This window comes from Sminthopsis crassicaudata, chromosome 1, assembly GCF_048593235.1.
Source record: "Sminthopsis crassicaudata isolate SCR6 chromosome 1, ASM4859323v1, whole genome shotgun sequence".
Classification (NCBI taxonomy): domain Eukaryota; kingdom Metazoa; phylum Chordata; class Mammalia; order Dasyuromorphia; family Dasyuridae; genus Sminthopsis; species Sminthopsis crassicaudata.
In genome coordinates this window covers 445,491,854-445,511,330 of record NC_133617.1, presented here as the reverse complement: position 1 = coordinate 445,511,330, position 19,477 = coordinate 445,491,854, and the positions used below count along the sequence as shown (strand labels likewise).

Here is a 19,477-nt window from a genome sequence, read left to right as displayed (position 1 = left end):
GTTAATGTATCTGGTCCCTTCCATTCACCACTTTCTAGATCTCTCCATATCACCTGGCGATTAGCTAAAGATAATGGAGCTGCTCACACTGGACACTGCCCTTCCAGTGGGTTATAAAACCTGTCTGCCGGAGCCAGTGCATCTTTGTCAAAAATCAAGAAGTTAATAGTATAAAGAGCTAGATTTAGAAGTTTTCTAGGATTAACTGTGGCTTCCTCTTTCTTTTGTTTTTGGAAGAGCGTCTTAATGGCTCTATTTCTCTTCTCTACTATTGCCTGTCCTTGAGGATTAAAGAGTATGCCAGTAGTGTGTAAAATCTTATATTGTGCAAAAAAGTGTGCAAAATGTTTAGAAGTATATGCAGGTCCATTACCTGGTTTTTTGGGTTTTTTTTTCCTTGTGGCACACCCATAATTTGTTTTTATTGCTTGTGGGACGCCCATAATTGCAAATTCTTGTATAGGAATTCAGTGACCACTCAGGCTGTCTCTTTTGCTGCTGGTATTGCAAAAGTGAATCCTGAAAAGGTGTCTACCACAACATGGATAAAAGACAGATGACCAAAAGATTTATAATGGGTCACATCCATTTGCCAAATTTCATTAGGTCTCAAACCATGAGGGTTTTTCCCTGGAGGGAACGTAAAAGTGTGGAAAGGAAGGCAAGTTGTACAAGCTTTTACTATGCTTCTAGCTTCCTCTCTTGTTATTCCAAATTGTAAACATAAAGCTTGAGCAGCCTGATGATATTTAGAATGAGATTCTTGGGCTTCCTGAAATGAAGGAGTATTGACCAACATAGTTAAGAGGCTATCTGCCTTTGAATTACCATTAAAAAAAATAGGACCTGGAAGCCCACTATGGACATGCAAGATATAAATCTTACCTGGATGCTTTCTCCCTTGCTCTTGAAGTTCTTTAAAGAGCTGGTATGTATTAGAGGCTACAAATTTTATTGGGGCTGTGGCAATTCTTTGTACCACACCTACTGAATAGGCTGAATCAGATATTGTATTTATATCTCCTGGATAATAAGTAAAAGCTAGAATGATTGCATACAATTCATTCTGCTGAGTGGACTGAAAAGGAGTTCTGACTACTCTCTTTATAGTTAAGTCATGAGAGTATACAGAACAAATGTTATATTTGGATGCATTTGTAAAGATAGTTGGTCCTTTAAGAGGAACTTTAGAAACCTTTTCTTCAAAAATCCATGGCCAATTATGTAATAATAGGGTTATCTTTAATAGAGACCCATGTGTAAAATTTGGAGCTGTGGCCAATAAAATTTGCCACTCTGAGATGGTTTCACAGCATACATTGATTTGTGCATTGGTATAAAAGATGTATATTTTGTCAGGTCTTATTCCAGATAATTGTACTGCTCCCTTAATGGCCTTTAATAAAATTCTGGCCACAAGCATTGGGTAAGGAGTAAGGCTTTCTTCTGATTGTGCTGGGAGGTTCACCTACTCTATCACACTGTCTCCTTGATGAAGCACTGCTGTGAGTGCCTCTTGTGTAGCAAAAACTGATATTTCCAACTGACTCTTTCAACCACATTGGATAAAACCAGTTCAACCTTCTCTCAAAGCCTCTTGAGCTTCTTTTGTAAGTTGACATGGTCAGTTTAAAGCAGTGTCTCCCCTTAAAATGTCATACAATGCTTGCAATTGATAGGTAGTTAAGCCTAACACTGGACACATCCATTGGATATCTCCTATCAATTTCTGAAAGTTATTTAAGGTGTTTAGCTTCTCTGTTCTTAAGGAGAGTTTTTGTAATGTAAGCACCTTAGGATATACTTCATATCCTAAATATTGAAAAGGAGCATGTCTTTGAGTTTTTTCTGGAGCTATGTGCAATTTGTAGTTTCTTAGTGTTTCCATGGTCTTTTGTAGACATGCTTCTAACATTTGTTCCTCAGGTGCATATCCCAATATATCATCCATGTTATGTAATAACATTACTTTTGGAAATGCTTTTCATACTGGAGTAAGAGCAGCAGCAACATACATTTGACACATAGTAGGGCTGTTTTTCATTCCCTGTGGCAAAACTGTCCATTCATCTTTTATAAGGCTCAACTAAGTTAAAGCTGGCACTCAAAAGGCAAATCTTTTCATATCTTCCTTTTCTAGAGGGATAGAATAGAAACAATCCTAAATGTCTATAACCCAAAGAGGCCATTCTCTAGGCAATTGAGTAGGAGATGGAAGTCCAGGCTGAAGAGTTCCCATAGTTTCCATCTGTTCATTTCCTTTCTTAAATCAGTCAACATCCTCCATTTTCCAGATTTCTTTCTTACAACAAATACAGGGGAATTCCAAGGACTTAGAGAAAATTGTAAGTGTCCTTGATCAAGTTGTTCCTGTACTATATCTAATAAAGCCTGAATTTTATAGCTACCTAAGGGCCACTGTTCTATCCACACTGGTGTATTAGTTTTCCATGGACAAGAACAGGTAAAAGTGTTGGCAGGCCTTCAACAGCAGCCCTGCCTAAAAAAATCAAAGTACTCATTTGTAATCCTAATTGTTGTAAAATGTCTCTTCCCCACACATTGATGGGGATTTTAAAAGGAGTAGAAACTCCTGTTTTGCCTTGAAAAGTCCATCTCAAAGGGGTAGCACTAACTTCAGCCTTTATTGATCTTCCTTCGCCAGACATATAGGTGTCTGCCTTAATCTTTGGCCAGTGACTGGGCCAGTTGGCACCTCTAATAACTGTACAACCTGCACCAGTGTCTACCAATCCTTCTAATGGTATGCCATTTATATAGATAGTGAACATAGGTCGGTCAGCTGTCACAGCTGCTGTCCAGAATATTCTTAGATTTTGTTGCTTGGAGTCAGAATCTGCTGCTTTTCATGTGTGAAGGACTAAGAAGTGGGATGATCCCAGAATCTGACTCTGGAGGAGAAGGGAGTCAGATAGTATGGGACTCAAGGTCCTGCTTTTGATAAGAGGGTGGAGAGAATTTGCAAGTGTTCTGCTGAGGGCTGCAAGACACTTCTTGTGCACCTAAAGAGTGAAAAAAAGGGAGTCATTTAAAGGGTCAGTTTCTATCTCCAGTTCCCCTGCATTAAATTTGGCCAGCAGCATTCTGCAATTTAATTTTAATTCAGGGCCCTGAGACAGACTCATCGAAAGCCTGAATATAAGAAACTTCATTCCATTTACCTTGACTTCTGCAAAATAAGTCCAGCTCTTTAATAATGTTATAATTGATTGAGCCATTCATTGTCCATGTTTTCTGGTTTTCTTACTTATATTGAGGCTAGAGAGTGTTGCAAAAATAAGTGAACTTTTTTGTTTTGAAATCTTTCAAGCCGATTTGTCCCTATTTTTTAAAGAGACAGTATAAGGAGAATCTTTAGGAATAGAGGAAGGATGCTGTCCCATTTTCCCACAAGCCCCAAGCTTTTCCTATTCAATAGCTCTTTCCATTCTCTGTAGGTGTCTCTAGAGAGAGAGAAGGATATGACAAAAATTCTCCCCAAGTAAAGTTTTTTTTTTTTTTTGTTTGTTTTGGTTTTGGTTTTTTGTCAAGTCATGGGAGTTTTCTGGCTGAGTGTTTTGGGTCAAAAAAAACTCTGCTTGGGTGTAGAGCCCCAGACAGCTCAACAATGTCTTAGGAGTGTGAGCTGCCCTCGCTATAAAAGGGTCAGAGGAAGGAGGGCTCACCTCAGCCAGAGAATCCTGTAAACGGACCACCAGATGGTGAGGTGTGGCAATGAATGAGGTACCTTCTGCTTCAAGACAAATTCTGAAACAAAAGAATTCATTAACCCCCAGAAGCTATGACAAAACAACAAGAGACATTCTCTTAGTGGGCATATCTTTCTTAATGAAGAAGGATCTGCTGCAAAGAATCATTTTCCAGAAGACCTATTTTATGTGTAAGTCTAGGGGAAGTTTGATAATTCTCAATTGAATCTGAAATCTTTCCTGGGATTGTGACTTCCTGACAAGATCAATAGGCGTTTGATTTGATCTTGAATAGCACAGTTTATCGCACTCTGAGAGGATATGAAACCATTTGGAGCTATAGATCAAAGGGAACATGGTTTCTGTAATTTTACATAATTTTACAGAATTCACTCAGGTCATAAAGAATTCACCCACATCAGTTTCTTCTCCCTCTACAAATTCAAATGCCAGTCACCCCATAAGAGGTGTCTTTTATTGAAAGCTTTCCTTGATTACTTTAATCTGCAATAATATCTCTATTCTAAACTCCATTAAGTACTTAATTGTTGAGTGGTGTTTATGATCCACTACTTTTATTATTCATTAATATGTGTGTATGTGTTAATTCCCCAACAACATTGTAAATTCCTTTAGGTGAAGACCTTATTTTATAGTTTGTATCCTTCAAATTATAAAGCTAATTCAAGATCTTATATAATATATATATAATAGATTTAGAACTGGGATAGACCTCAGAGGTTAAATACTCTGATCTTTTTACAGATGAAGAAACTAAGGCCCAGTGAGAGTAAATAATTTATCCTAGGTCACAGAGATAGAATCAATTAGATTTAGATTAGGTTTTGAACACAGGATCTTTGGCTTCTAACTCAGGCTTCCTTCTGCTACACAATGTTCCTTCAATAAAGATTATTTTTATTTTTATTTTTTTATTAAAACTTATTATTTTTATAACATATGCATGGATAATTTTTCAACATTGACCTTTGCAAAACCTTATGTTCCAAATTCCCCCCCTTCCCTCTCTTAAAAGACAAGTAATCCAATATATGTTAAATATATTAAAAATATAGGTTAAATCCAATATTGTGCTGCATGAGAAAAATCAGATCAAAAAGGAAAAAATGAGAAAAAAACCAAAATGAAAGTAAATAACAACAAAAAGAGTGAAAATATTATGTTGTGATCCACACTCAGTTCCTACAGTCATCCTCTCTCTTAGTGTAGCTGACTCTCTTCATCACAAGATCATTGGAACTGGCCTGAATCAGTTGATTGTTAAAAAGGGCCATGTCCATCAGAATTGTTCTTCATATAATCTTCTTGTTGCTGTGTACAATGATCTTGGTTCTGCTCATTTCACTTTAAGTCAGTTAATGTAAGTTTCTCCAGGCTTCTCTGAAATCATATTTCTGATCATTTCTTATATAACAATAATATTCCATAACATTCATATATTATAACTTATTCAGCCATTCTCCAACTGATGGGCATCCACTCAGTTTACAGTTTCTTGCCACTACAACAAGGGCTGCCACACTGCTGGCTCATTGATATTCCTTTGGGCATAGTTTCAAATTCCTCTCCAGAAAGGTTGGATCAGTACACAGCAATGTATCAGTGTCCTAGTTTTCCCACATCCTCTCCAACATTTGTCATTATCTTTTCCTGTCATCTTAACCAATCTGAAGGGGGTGTAGTGTCTTAATTTGCATTTCTCTGATCAATAGTGATTTTTTTTTTTAAAAATATTTATTTATTTATTTATTTTTCTTTTTCTTTTTTTTTAATTTTTATAATTATAACATTTTCTTTGACAGTATATATTCATAGGTAATTTTTTTTTTTTACAACATTATCCGTTGTACTCCCTTCTGTTCCAAATTTTTCCCCTCCTTCTCTCCACCCCCTACCCTAGATGGCAGGCATTACCATACATATTAAATATTTTATAATATATCCTAGGTACAATATGTATGTGCAGAACCGAATTTTGTTGTTGTTGTTGTTGCAAAGGAAGAATTGTATTCGGAAGCTAAAAATAATCTGGGAAGAAAAACAAAGCAAAACAAAACAAAACAGTGCTCATAGTTTATACTCATTTCCCAGTGTTCCTTTTCTGGATGTAGCTGATTCTGTCCATCATAGATCAATTGGAATTGGATTAGCTCTTCTCTATGTTGAAGATATCCACTTCCATCAGCATACATCCTCATACAGTATCATTGTTGAAGTGTATAATGATCTTCTGGTTCTGCTTGTTTCACTTAGCATCAGTTGATGTAAGTCTCTCCAGGCCTCTCTGTATTCCTCCTGCTGGTCATTTCTTACAGAACAATAATATTCCATAACATTCATATACCACAATTTACCCAACCATTCTCCAATTGATGGACATCCATTCATCTTCCAGTTTCTAGCCACTATGAAAAGGGCTGCCACAAACATTTTGGCACATACAGGTCCCTTTCCCTTCTTTAGTATTTCCTTGGGATATAAGCCCAGGAGTAGCACTGCTGGGTCAAAGGGTATGCAAAATCAATAGTGATTTAGAGCACCTTTTCATATGATTAGAAATGGTTTCAATTTCTTCATCTGAAAATTGTCTTTCATATCCTTTGACCCAGTGATCTTCAAACCAGTTCACTGTCCCTCAGACTGTGGAAGGCCGGACCACAGTAAAAACAAAAATTCATACTCTGTCTCTGCCACTCAGCCCATTTGCCATAACCCGGCGGGCCGCATAAACATCCTCAGCAGGCCGCATCTGGCCCGTGGGCCATATGTAGTTTGAGAACCCCTGAAACCATTTATTAATTGGAGAATGGCTTGAATTCTTATAAATTTGATTCAGTTCTTGAAAAGAGGTCTTTATCAGAACTTTTGAATGTAAAAGTTTTTTTTCCCAATTTACTGCTTCCCATTTCAGCCTTGTTATGTGCGGTGTTAAGTGTGGGTCAATGCCTAGTTTCTGCCATACTAATTTCCAATTTTACCAGCAGTTTTTGTCAGATAGTGAGTTCTTATCCCAAAAGCTGGGATCTTTGAGTTTGTCAAACACTAGATTACTATAGTCATTGACTACTTTGTCTTGTGAATCTAATCTAATTCTCACTGATCAACTACTCTATTTCTTAGCCAGTACCAAATGATTTTGGTGACTGCTGCTTTATAATATAGTTTTAGGTCTGGTACAACTAGGCTACCTTCATTTGCATTTTTTTCATTAATTCCCTTGAAATTTGACCTTTTGTTCTTTCAGATGAAATTTGTTATGATTTTTTTCTAGTTCTGTAAAATAACTTCTTGGGAGTTTGTTTGATATGGCCCTGAATAAGTAGATTACTATAGATAGTATTCTCATTTTTTATTATATTAGATCATCCTTCCCATGAGCACTTAATATTTTTCCAGTTGATTAGATCTGACTTTATTTGTGTGGAAAGTGTTTTGTAGTTGTGTTCATATAATTCCTGACTTTGCCTTGACAGGTAGATTCCCAAATATTTTATATTATCTATAATTATTTTAAATGAAATTTCTCTTTGTATCTCTTGTTGCTGGACTTTGTTAGTGATATATAAAAATGCTGATGATTTCTCTAGGACTCTCTAAGTGTACCAGAATATCATCTGCAAAAAGTAATAATTTTGTTTTTTCATTGCCTACTCTGATTTTTTCAATTTCTTTTTCTTCTCTTATTACGAAAGCTAACATTTCTATTGAATAATAATGGTGATAGTGGGCAATGTTTCACCCCTGATCTTGTTGGAAACTTTAATAAATATTTGTTAAATGTTTAATTGATTTTTCCTAACTGTAATGCGCTGTTGTCTCCAGAAGCTGCTGGATCTCTCTCTGGGAAGAGATCTGCTGTGTCTTCTACTCAAATCTCTCCGACAGATTCTTCTTCCTGTAACGAACCGTTGTCTCCAGGCAGTTGCTGTTAACTCTTGTCCAAAGAAGTGACTTCCCTTCCTGCAGAGAGCCCCGTCAAGCCTGATGCAATTCAGAGTCCTCCTTCTTGAATCCTGGCTCTGAATCTCCTCCAGCTCTTATCCTTCTCCAGGCCGATCTGCTGTCTGCGCCCATTGCTGTCTCTTTTTATCCTCCCAGAGAATGGGCGTGGGATAATGCAAGGGCTTCTGGGAAGAACCACCCCAGCCAATGAGCTTGCCCCCTCTATCAAGTCAACCTGAGTTCTCACCTTGTAATTGTCCAGAAAACCTGAATTCTCACCTTGTCACCATCCAGACAACCTCAGTTCTCACCTAGTAATCCCAACATCTCCCCCTTTCTTTTGATTTAGAACATAGGACAGTCATGACCTTGAAACATAAATCCATCAATATGGGAAGTATTACAGATAATTACATAAATTACATAAGCACATAGTAACATAGTAACATAACACATGCTAGAAGTATATAACATAATCATAATCATAAATTGAAAATTTATAAATGTCCATAAGTCCATTGTCCATTATTCTCATCTTGTGTGAGGAAGTCCAATGATTCCTGCTGGTTTTTAAGTTCTTTAACAGTCTTCTTATTATCCATGCTCTTTCAGTGTCAGATGTTTCTTAGATCTTCTCCTTTATTTTGAGGTCTTTCTCTTTTTCTGTCTCTCTCTGATGGACAAGGCGAATATGACTTGTTGGCACCCATCTGATTCCTTCTCCTGCTGAAGAAATACAAGCAAACCCTCTCTCCCAGGCAGCCAGCCTATCTAATTTCCTTCTATTTACCACTTTTTAAATCTCTTCTCATCATCTGGCAATTACATTGGAGTTGTTTGCACTGAACAAAGCCCTGTTGGTTTAAAAGGCCTGTATTCTCCCCAAGTGTAATCCATTTTTGCAATCTGATTGCCTTTTGGCTGACTTATCAGGTAATCCCTTTCTGCCATGTGATTGCATTTCTGCTGGTTGATCAAATCAGAGTCCTGACCTTCTAAAGGTTCTTTGGGTGTAACATCAGCTGCCATCATGCCCCAAGTCTTTTTTGCCTGGGGCCCTGGACCTGGGCCCCTCGTCCCATTTCCCTGAATTATTCTACACTCTGATGCCCAATGGAGTCCTCTGTTGCATTTTGGACATGGGGTTTTAGGTCTTCTCTCACCCTGTCTTCTCACTGTATCTCCATACCTACACTGAGCTCTTAGATGTCCAATTTTTCCACATTGAAAACATCGCCGAGTTTCTCTAGAAGGCCCTTGCCAGGAGGGACCCTGTCTTTCCACATTCATCATTGTCCGGGTGTAAAAAGCATTTGTTCCCACTGTAGCACAGCGTCTTATGATCTCCTCTAAAGGAGCATCTTTGTCTAATCCCCATATAATTCTTTTGCAAATCTCATTGGCATTTTCCTTAGCCAGATGTCTGGTCATTATTTCTGTAGCTGAATTTTCTCCAATAGTTCTTTTGACAGCAGTTTGCAAACGTCCCACAAAATCTGCAAAAGGTTCATTGGGACCTTGCTGTATTTTAGTGAAAGCCTCTCCGCGATCTTTCTGTCCAGGAAGGACACCCCAAGCTTTTATTGCAACCTTAGCAATTTGTTCATATATTGTCATGGTATAATTAATCTGTTCTGAATTCTCTCCATACTGACCTTCACCAGCTAAGTGCTCAAAAGTGAATTGTGTGTTAACTCCTATTTCCAAATTGCATCTGACTTGAATTTTACATAATTCATGAAATTCCGCAAGCCATAATAAATTTTCTCCAGGTTCCAGACATGTCCTTGCTATGGATTTCCAATCATTCGGGGTTAGGACTTCATAAGACAAACCATCTAGTAACATTTTGACATAAGCTGATGTAGCCCCATAAAGGGTACAACCTTTTTTCAAATCCTTAATTTTATTCAAATCTAAAGGTGCATATCTTCTCCTTTTTTTACCTACAGAGTCAGTATTTTCAATCACAGGATATGCATGTATAAAATCACTTATATCCTGTCCTTCTCTCTTAGCTTTAACCAATGCTTTTTCTAATCTTGTCATAGGCTTAGGCTTCTTCACAGGCAATTCTGTTTGTGTTTCTGCCTCTTCCCCTCTTTCTTCCTCCATCTCTGAAGGTGGGGTTGATGTGGGCCTGTCAATAATCTGTTCTCTAGGCAGGGTTGAAGCTTCTTCAAGAGAATCATACCATAATTCCTCATTTAAATCCTCTTGCTCTAGGGAAAGATCTTGATCTTTCCTTTTTTCCTCACACTTCCTCCTCTGTTCATTTTTAGAACTTTTCCTTCTCCTACAACTTGCTTGATAGTTTAAGGCTAATTGAACTATGTTGTAGATATAAAATACTTCTGCAGAAATTGAACGAGGCCCATTTTTTGCTTGAAATTCTTTCATTTCATATCCCACTAGCTTCCATTTATCTACATCTATCTTTTCTTCCTCTAAGAACCAAGGGGATGTGCGTCTTAATGCAGCCAAGAGTTTAGCAATCTGTACCCAGGTTACAAGTAAACTCTGCTCCTCAATTATGTTGATTATACTCTCTATAGTACCACTCCTGAATGGGGGTGGAGCTGAGGTTACTTCTGGGGCTGGGGATGAGTCAGCTGAGGTCCAGGGATTGAATATAGCTAACATCTGCCCCATTTCAGCTATAAGAGATTCCTGGTTTAGCCCTTAACAAGTTAAGTTCCTTATTTATCTATTAGCACGCTCACTTAATCTTTAACAAAGTTTCCTCGTTACTCACGGTTCTGGGTCAGAGAGACTGAGATCTAGATCAGAAGCTTTTCCACTGGAATCAGGACTGTGTCTGTCCCTGTTCGGGCGCCAAATTGCGAAGGTCTGGTCTAGCTCCTCTTGTCAGGATAAGCAAAAGTCCTTGCCCCACGTTGGGCGCCAACTGTAATGCGCTGTTGTCTCCAGAAGCTGCTGGATCTCTCTCTGGGAAGAGATCTGCTGTGTCTTCTACTCAAATCTCTCCGACAGATTCTTCTTCCTGTAACGAACCGTTGTCTCCAGGCAGTTGCTGTTAACTCTTGTCCAAAGAAGTGACTTCCCTTCCTGCAGAGAGCCCCGTCAAGCCTGATGCAATTCAGAGTCCTCCTTCTTGAATCCTGGCTCTGAATCTCCTCCAGCTCTTATCCTTCTCCAGGCCGATCTGCTGTCTGCGCCCATTGCTGTCTCTTTTTATCCTCCCAGAGAATGGGCGTGGGATAATGCAAGGGCTTCTGGGAAGAACCACCCCAGCCAATGAGCTTGCCCCCTCTATCAAGTCAACCTGAGTTCTCACCTTGTAATTGTCCAGAAAACCTGAATTCTCACCTTGTCACCATCCAGACAACCTCAGTTCTCACCTAGTAATCCCAACACCTAACGAATAGTTGAACTGTGATTTTTCAAGCTCCTGGTAGGAAAACCAGAGATAAAACTTACAGAAATAACTGTTAATAGCTATCACCTTAGTTCAGGCCCTCATCTTGTTTAGTCATGTCCAACTCTGTAATCTCATTTGGCAAAGATGCTATAGTGGTTTACCATTTCCTTCGCCAACTCATTTTATAAATGAGGAAATTGAAATAATCTTGTCCAGGGTCACTTTTCTGAGGTCAGATTTGAACTTAGGAAGGTGAATTTTCATGACTCTTGCTCTGGGACTCTATCCACTGTATCATCTATATATATATATATATATATATATATATATATATATATATATATATATATATATATATATATATATATATATATATATATATATATATATATATATATATATATATATATATATATATATATATATATATATGTAAGTTTTATATTTATGCTGCATATTTACACTTAGTGTCTCCAATAGAAAGAAAATACATTGTGAATAGAGATTATTTCATTTTTTTGGTTTGTTTTTTGAATCCCTAGTTACTCACACAATGCCTGGCATACAAAAGCCTCTACTCCATTTAAGGCGGGCATCCAGGCCATCTATGTCATTTTTCTCCTGGTTGTTGGCTGTACTTGGGATTCCTTGTAGAATTTCCTCTCCTATGTCAGGTTGGGATACCTCTGGTTCTGCCTATACTTTACCCCTGCCATTTTTCATCTTCCTTTTATGTTATCTTTCCTTCTAGAATGTAAATTATTATAGGACAGGGACTATTTTTCTTTGTACTTGTATTTGTATTCCTGGAACTTTGCACACAATGCTTAATATATAAACTTGTTGGCAGACAGGAATACCTTTTTATTAATTAAAAAAAAATCTACCTAGAAAATTGAGTTATTAATCATTTAGTTCCACTGTACTAGATTCACATTTTAAAAGACATACATTAAACTTTACATACATGTGTATGTATCTGTGTGAGAGAGAGTGTGTGTGTGTGTCTATGTGTTTATGTGAGAGAGATTTCATTAACTTCCTGACTCTTTTTTCTTTCCTTAAAGATAGTGTTTTTGGAACATGCTTCCCAGCAAGAAAAATTGGCCACAGAATGGGGCTTCACACCAATCGAAGTGAGAGAACTCAGTATGCAGTAAGTTCTTCTTTTACCAAAAACAGTTAAACCTGATGAACACAAAATTTTTAGGTACTGGGTTTATTTGTACTTTCTGTAGGTTCCAAATTCCTCTTTCCCTCTTTTCCTCCCATTGGCCTTATTAAATGCTACTATTTACCTATTCCAGACCTCCTGGGGTCTAGATTCTCTAGCCCCACTTCTCATATTCTACCAGGAATTTGGAAGATTGGAAAGAAGAATATAGTCCGATGATGAGATGGAAGGAAATAAGATTCTTTCATCTAAGAAGTCTACAATGAATGGAAAATTTGCTGAGAGACTTTGAGAGGAATAGTGTTTTTCTGGATTTGTATCCTCTTCCTTCAGACCCTTTTTTGAATTGTCAAAAACAGAGGCACAAGAGAGCTTTTGGATGTGGATAATTTAGATTTTTGGTTGTTTGTTATATATGGGGCATCTCAAAAGTCTTGGTGCAGTTTTAATAAAGTGCATCAAGACTTTTGGGATATGTTCTGTTTCCTTCCAGAATATTCTAGTGACTTTAAAAGAGAGTGCTTTCCTTTTAGAAATGCCCACATACTTAGAGGAAGCTTAAAGACTGCAAAAATCTCTTTAATTTAAAATCAGCATAAAGAATGGATTATAAACCATTTTTAAAATTTGATGGCATTAATTGGAGTTTGATTATAGTAAATTCTCCCTTGGGACACAGAGCCCTTATGAGAAAAGAGGGTAGAAGAGAGTATGAAATTGAATGATAAACATATTTGACAATTAGTGGTCTACAGCATGAAATATTGAGGCCTTTTTATGAATAATCTTGAACATTTTTTTAATTGATCAGAAGGTTTTAATAGTGGTTGTGATTTTTTTTTTTGTTTTCAGAAGTGGTTTTTATGGTTGCCCACAATCTCCTTGAAATGAACAAACTGATCTATTTTTAGGTAAATAGAAGAAAGAAAATACCCATTTCATCTTGTACCTAAAGAAGTATGCTTTTGAAGGGAATGTGAAATTATGCCCACCATTTTTCTTCCAAGAATTTTTTAAAAAGAATTAATAGCTATGTGGAACGAGTATGATAATTACTAAGACCATGACTTGTCAAAGTCTGAGGAAAAGAAGATAATTCACATAAAATTTAGATTGACTCTGCCATCTCTTAGTACAACTAAGCTAGGACCTGAAAAAAATTTAGCAGTGGGTTTAAAGAAATTAAATTTTTTTTCTTTTGTACTAGGGGGCCAGAGACAATAGCAAACATTGATCTAGTTTGGAAAGCACTATATCTACATACATATGTATATGCATACATGTATATATATACATATGTATATTCATATAAATATGTATATGTATATATAAGATAATTATCTCATTTGATTCTCACAATAATTTTCTGAGGTAGGTGCTATTTTATGCTCATTTTACAAATGAGAAAACTAAGGCACAGAGAAATTAAGTGATTTACCAAAAATCACATAAGTAATAAACAACTGAGGCTTAATTTGAACTTATGTCTTCCTAACTCTTAAGTCCTGCATGCTATATCCACTATGCTTTAATCAATTTATTTCCTAGTTAAGGTAATGAAGTCATAGAAGTTAAGTGGCAGGTAGTAAAGCAAAATAAGTGTTGAAGCCTTAAAAAGGAGAGCAAAGAAGTGTCTCTATTGCCCTTTAATGAGATGTGAAAAAGTTCTTCACTCAAGCCATAGCACTAGAGTGAGGCTAACTTGGTCCTGGTAGCCATGATAGTCCTTTAAAAAGCAAGATAACACTCTGTAGAGTTTGTCAGTGGAGAAAAGAGCTGTGAGGAGGGGTTTTGTGAGTTGAGAAGAAAGCCATCCCTGATCATCAGGAATTGAACTCTGGAGAGAAGCAGGGACAAAAAGCCCAGCTGAGCATGATCACAATAAAGGAAAGAATGTTAGGGTCCCAGAATGCCATATGTATGAGTGGTTTTGTTGTTGTTTTTTTTTTTTATGTGCACACCTCCCTACTAGAGTACTTTAAGTGTATATCACTTAGAGTGTAGGGAAGTGTATCTTCCCACTGACACTAAATATGTGTGAAAGAGTAAATCCCAGATTTGGGAAAGAATCTTTTGTTGCTATGGCTCTTGAGGTGTCATCTCAGTAAATGTCTTTGCTAATTGCTTATACTGTCTGACTAGTGAAAGAAGATAAGTGTCTGAATGGAAGCTTGTGACTTGTAGCTTTAGGAGTGAATCCACAGGGTATCTTGAACCTGGGATAGTCATTCCCCCAGGGGACCTATCATGGTTTCATAATAACTTGTTTATTATAGACTTAATTATACATTTTGATATACAAAGAACAAAAAAAAAGGTATTTGTTATGAAATGATGAATTTCTTTTTGTTTTTCATAAGGTTAGGTTTAGCAAGGTAGAAATAAAATTGCCCTATTTATTTTCCCTTAAGAATTCCTTTTTTTCCCCTCTGTATCTTTTACTTATTTTTTTTAAATCTATGTTACTATTCACTAACTTCTTCCTGCCTAAATAAAAGCAACAAAAGTTTATGCGTTATATACATAATATGTGTGTATTATGTATGTCTTCTTTCATACCTTTAGAGAGAAAGTGTGACATACTACAGAGATAGCAGACTCCTGAACTTCAACATACAGCCCACAAAACTAACTGTAGCCAGAACCAGATTAAATTGTAATTGGGTTGGAACTATTCCCAAAGGCCTATAAAACTTTACATACTCTTTGATCTAACAGTGCCATAATTGGGTCTCTATCCCAAAGAGATCATAAAAAAAGGGAAAGGAATGAAGTGTACAAAAATGTTTGTAACACCTCTGTATTTGTGGTGTTAAGAAACTGGAAGTTGAGGGAATACTCATAAATTGAGGAATAGCTGTGTAAGTCGTGGTATTAGGATGTAATGTAACGTGACTATTCTAGTAGATATGATAAAGCAGGGTCATTTCAGAAAAACCTGGAAAGACTTAGAGGTGAACTGATATTGAGTGAATTGACAGAATCAAGAGTAAAACAGCAAAATGACAACTATTACACACTTAAATTTTCTCAGTAATACATTGACCTAAGATAATTCCAATAGATTTAGGATGGAAAATTCTATCCACATCCAAAGAAAGAACTATGGAGACTGAATGCAGATTGAAGATTACTGTTTTCACTTTTTGTTTTGATTTTTCTTTTACAACTTGACTTCTATGGAAATGTTTAAAATGATTGTAATATTTATCAGATTGCTATTTTGCAGAGGGGAAGAGAAAGGAGGGAGAGAGAAAAAAATTGGAAAAATCTTATAAAAGTGAGTGTTGAAAACCTCTAACCAATAATTGGAAAAAATATTAAGGGGAAATATTTTAAAATTGTAATTGTGAAATATTTAACAAAATAAATGAAAATAACAGTAAAACAGATTGTTAGTTTGTACCTTTTTTAAGGTAGTATACTGGGAATGATTTCTATTTGTTTTTGATACCAGTGATCTGGTGAACAGAAAGCTGGCCTTGAAGATAGAAAAACCTTGGGTTCAAGTCTTGCTTCTGATACTGATTATGTGACTCTTGACAGATCATTTAACCTCAGTGCTAAGACTCTTACGTTATTCTAAACTATATTGTTAGAAGTTTACTCAAAAGGCAATTCCTTGTTATCAATAAAAATCACAGTTTGTCTACTCATTAAAGAAAAAAAAGTATTTGTTATGAAACCATGGATTTCTCTTTGTTTTTAGTAAGTTTAACAAGGTAATAACAAAGTTACCCTATTTCTGTTTCCCTCTGAATTCTTTTCTTCTTTATTTTCTTCAACAACAATCTTCTGAAGTCATGGTTAGTCACTACTTTGATCAGAATTCAGAAGTCTACCAGAGTTATTTTCCTTCACATTGTTTTAATCGTTTTATAAATTACATTCCTGGTTCTGCTCATTTCACTTTTTATTTCTCAGAATTTTTTGATTTGTCATTTCTTAGGTTGTAATGATATTATTCTTTTTTATAGCTTTTTATTTACAAGATATATACATAAGTAATTTTTCAGCATTGACAATTGCAAAATCTTTTGTTCCAACTTTTCCCCTTTTTCCCACCCCCTTCCCCCAGATGGCAGGTTGATCAATACATGTTACATATGTTAAAGTATAAATTAAATACAATATATGTATACATGTCCAAACAGTTGTTTTGCTGTATAAAAAGAATCTGACTTTGAAACAGTGTACAATTAGCCTGTGAAGGAAGTAAAAAATGTAGGCAGACAAAAATAAAGGGATGGGAATTCTATGTAGTGGTTCATAGTCATCTTCCAGAGTTCTTTTGCTGGGTGTAGCTGATTCAGTTCATTACTGCTCTATTGGAATTGATTTGGTTCATCTCATTGTTGGAGATGGCCACGTCCATCAGAATTGATCATCATATAGTATTGTTGTTGAAGTATATAATGATCTCCTGGTCCTACTCATTTCACTCAGCATCAGGTCATGTAAATCTCTCCAGGTCTTTCTGAAATCATCCTGTTGGTCATTTCTTACAGAACAATAATATTCCATAATATTCATATACCACAATTTATTCTGCCATTCTCCAATTGATAGGCATCCACTCAGTTTCCAGTTTCTGGTCACCACAAAGAAGGCTGCCACAAACATGTAATGATATTCTTTTACATCCATTTTTCATAATTTGTTCTGTCATTCCCTATTTAGTGAACACCTACTTCTTTGCTACCTCAGAAACTGTTGTATAAATAGTTTTGTATATTTGGGTCCTTTCCCTCTGACTTTAGCTTTTTTATAGTATATGCTTTCAAAGAAAATGGCACTAGCAAATTCAGACACTAGCAAATGGCACCCACTAGAAGTCAGCAGGCATGTTAGCAAATACAAAGTGCAATCAAAATGCTTATTAATATAAATTTAAATTTATAAAATAAAATAAATTTATAAATATAAATTTATTAAAATAAATAGCATTCTCAACTTTGTATGTTCATATTTATTAACTTTATGCTTTATATATGTACACAAACCTACACACAATATGTACTTGTCCCCTCCCCCCTATTAGATTATAAGATTTCTAGAGTCAGGGAAGATGTTTGAGCTGTGTTTCAAGTGTGGAACAGAATGATGAGATGAAGAGAATTGGCACTTGAATTGAAAGCCCAGAAAATACTAAGGGCACTGTATAAAAGTAGAAGAGAATAGAGAGAAATGAACACCTTTCCCTTCTTGTTTCATTTCTGTTGTTTATTGCTGGGTTTATAAGTAGCTGAATTTTCAACACAATTTTCTGTTAATAAAATTAGAGTTCGAAGAGACTTTAATAGTGGTCCTCTAGTTCAACCCTCTCATTTGGTTGATGAACAGCCTGTAGCAACACTGGGATTTGAACCTGCCTCCTATGACTGCCATTCAGCCTTCCATTTAATAAATTTCCACTCAATGCTAGGCCAGGTACTGGCCTAGAAATTGAAATGCAAATAGGAAGAAATACATTCTCTGCTCTGAGTGACTGAATAGGGGATTAGATACCTAAACAAATAAGGGAGAACAAGAAGTTTGCAGATCACTTTTGAGAAAACCATGAATTCATCAGGATTTTAAGTATTAGGCATTGAGCTAGATGCTAGAAATTCAGAGCTAAAAAAATGAAACGATCTCTGCCCTTAGGAAATAAGCAAGGATTGAACTAAATATGAACAAATGTGCAAGTGTTCTACAAGAGCGAATGTGGATAAAATTATAAGTAATTCCTGAAGGGATCAAGTATAGATACTTACCTTGAATTGTCACCAATTTGAGTAAAAAACAAATCCATTTTAATAAGCATTTTGATTATGTTTTCTCTTTGCTACACATTGTTGTGTAGCGTACAAGACTGTTGTCTTGTAGCAGGTACCATCTGCAATGCTGCTGGGGATGTAACCCTTCATTGTTATCCTTCTCAAAAACATTGCTCTCTCAGTTATGTTTTGATCTATAGTATCTTAAACTTCGTCCCTGGCTTCTCATCTGTCTGCATACATCCACAGGTATTTTTAAGTCTTTGGGAAAAAAAACCTTCACTTGATACTGTTTTTCATATAATAATTATCCAATGGCTCTTCTTCCTTTCATTGAAAGTCTAGTGAGTACATCTGTTTGATGCCTTTACAACCTCTCTACCTATTTGCTTATTATTATATGAATTTATTTAATACTTTATACATGCAAATCACAGGGATAAGTGATGGGGATGCAGATAGAAAAGCAAGACAAGTGCCTGTTCTCATGCTAACAGGGGAGACAATACATTCATATAGGGGATTTCAGCTTCATGACAGCTGGAAAAGCCCCTTGGTCCTTAGTTTACATCAGTGAAGAGGATGGTGAATATTTTTCAGTTTCTCTTTTCTTTTGTTAAAATACATGTTTAAGTCACATGTTATTTCACTAGAAGTCTGAACATGTGACTTCATACTCTTTTTAATCAAATTTGTTGGAGATGATTAGGGTAAATGTTAGATTAAAAGTGAATTACTATAATATTGTGGAAAAACTTTCTTCATCTGCATTAAGACTGTCAAACTCAAGCCAATAATTATTTATTAAATATTTTTGTGCTTTCCAGTGCCTTATGATGGTAAGTAGGGACCTTGAGTAATGTCAGGGTAATGTCAGTAGAGCTCAAGCTCTGGAATGTTCTGCTATATGTTAGAAAGGCTTTGAGTACAGGGCTTAGCACCAGGTCATATCTGCTTTCTTAGAATCAGTTTTGATTAAGGATAGAAAGAGTTGTAACAAATAGACAAGCGTTTTGATAGGGATTTTTTTTTCCAGCAATGAAATCACATGAAACAAGGAAAAATGCAATATGCCCCTCAGTCTTACGTGGCCACCTTCTGTTTCCACACTCATGGTGGTAGACTGGAAAGGGGAGCAGAAGGTGCTAAATAGCATCACTTTTTAGGCTAACCATCAATTTCACTGGTGTATTCTAAATGTGAGATCCTTGGATAATGACCAAGAAGTCATCTGACTTCTGGAGGAACTGAATCATAACAGTATGGACACTCTCACTAAAGAATGACAGTGGCAGTGACTGGACCAGTGATTTCATTGATATTAATATAACTGCTTTCTAAGGGTCTTCCACCTTTCAGAGTGCTCTCTCAAATTCATCTTGAATAATCTTTCCAGAATAATCTGGATGAAGAAATTTCTTATACTAATGCAAGTCAACACTTTCTCTGAAATTCATAGCCTCAGAGAGTCTGACCTCCTATCAGACAC

At 36.2% G+C, this 19,477-nt stretch overlaps 1 protein-coding gene across 2 annotated transcripts in view; it reads left to right on the top strand.

Moving 5' to 3' along the window:
- Window positions 1-19,477, top strand: part of GDA (guanine deaminase) — a 95,327-nt gene that overhangs the window by 31,040 nt on the left and 44,810 nt on the right. For both annotated transcript variants that reach the window (XM_074280699.1, XM_074280698.1), the window contains exon 2: window positions 12,123-12,211. In XM_074280699.1, the coding sequence (XP_074136800.1) occupies window positions 12,123-12,211 (89 nt within the window). The remainder of the gene's footprint in view (window positions 1-12,122; window positions 12,212-19,477) is intronic.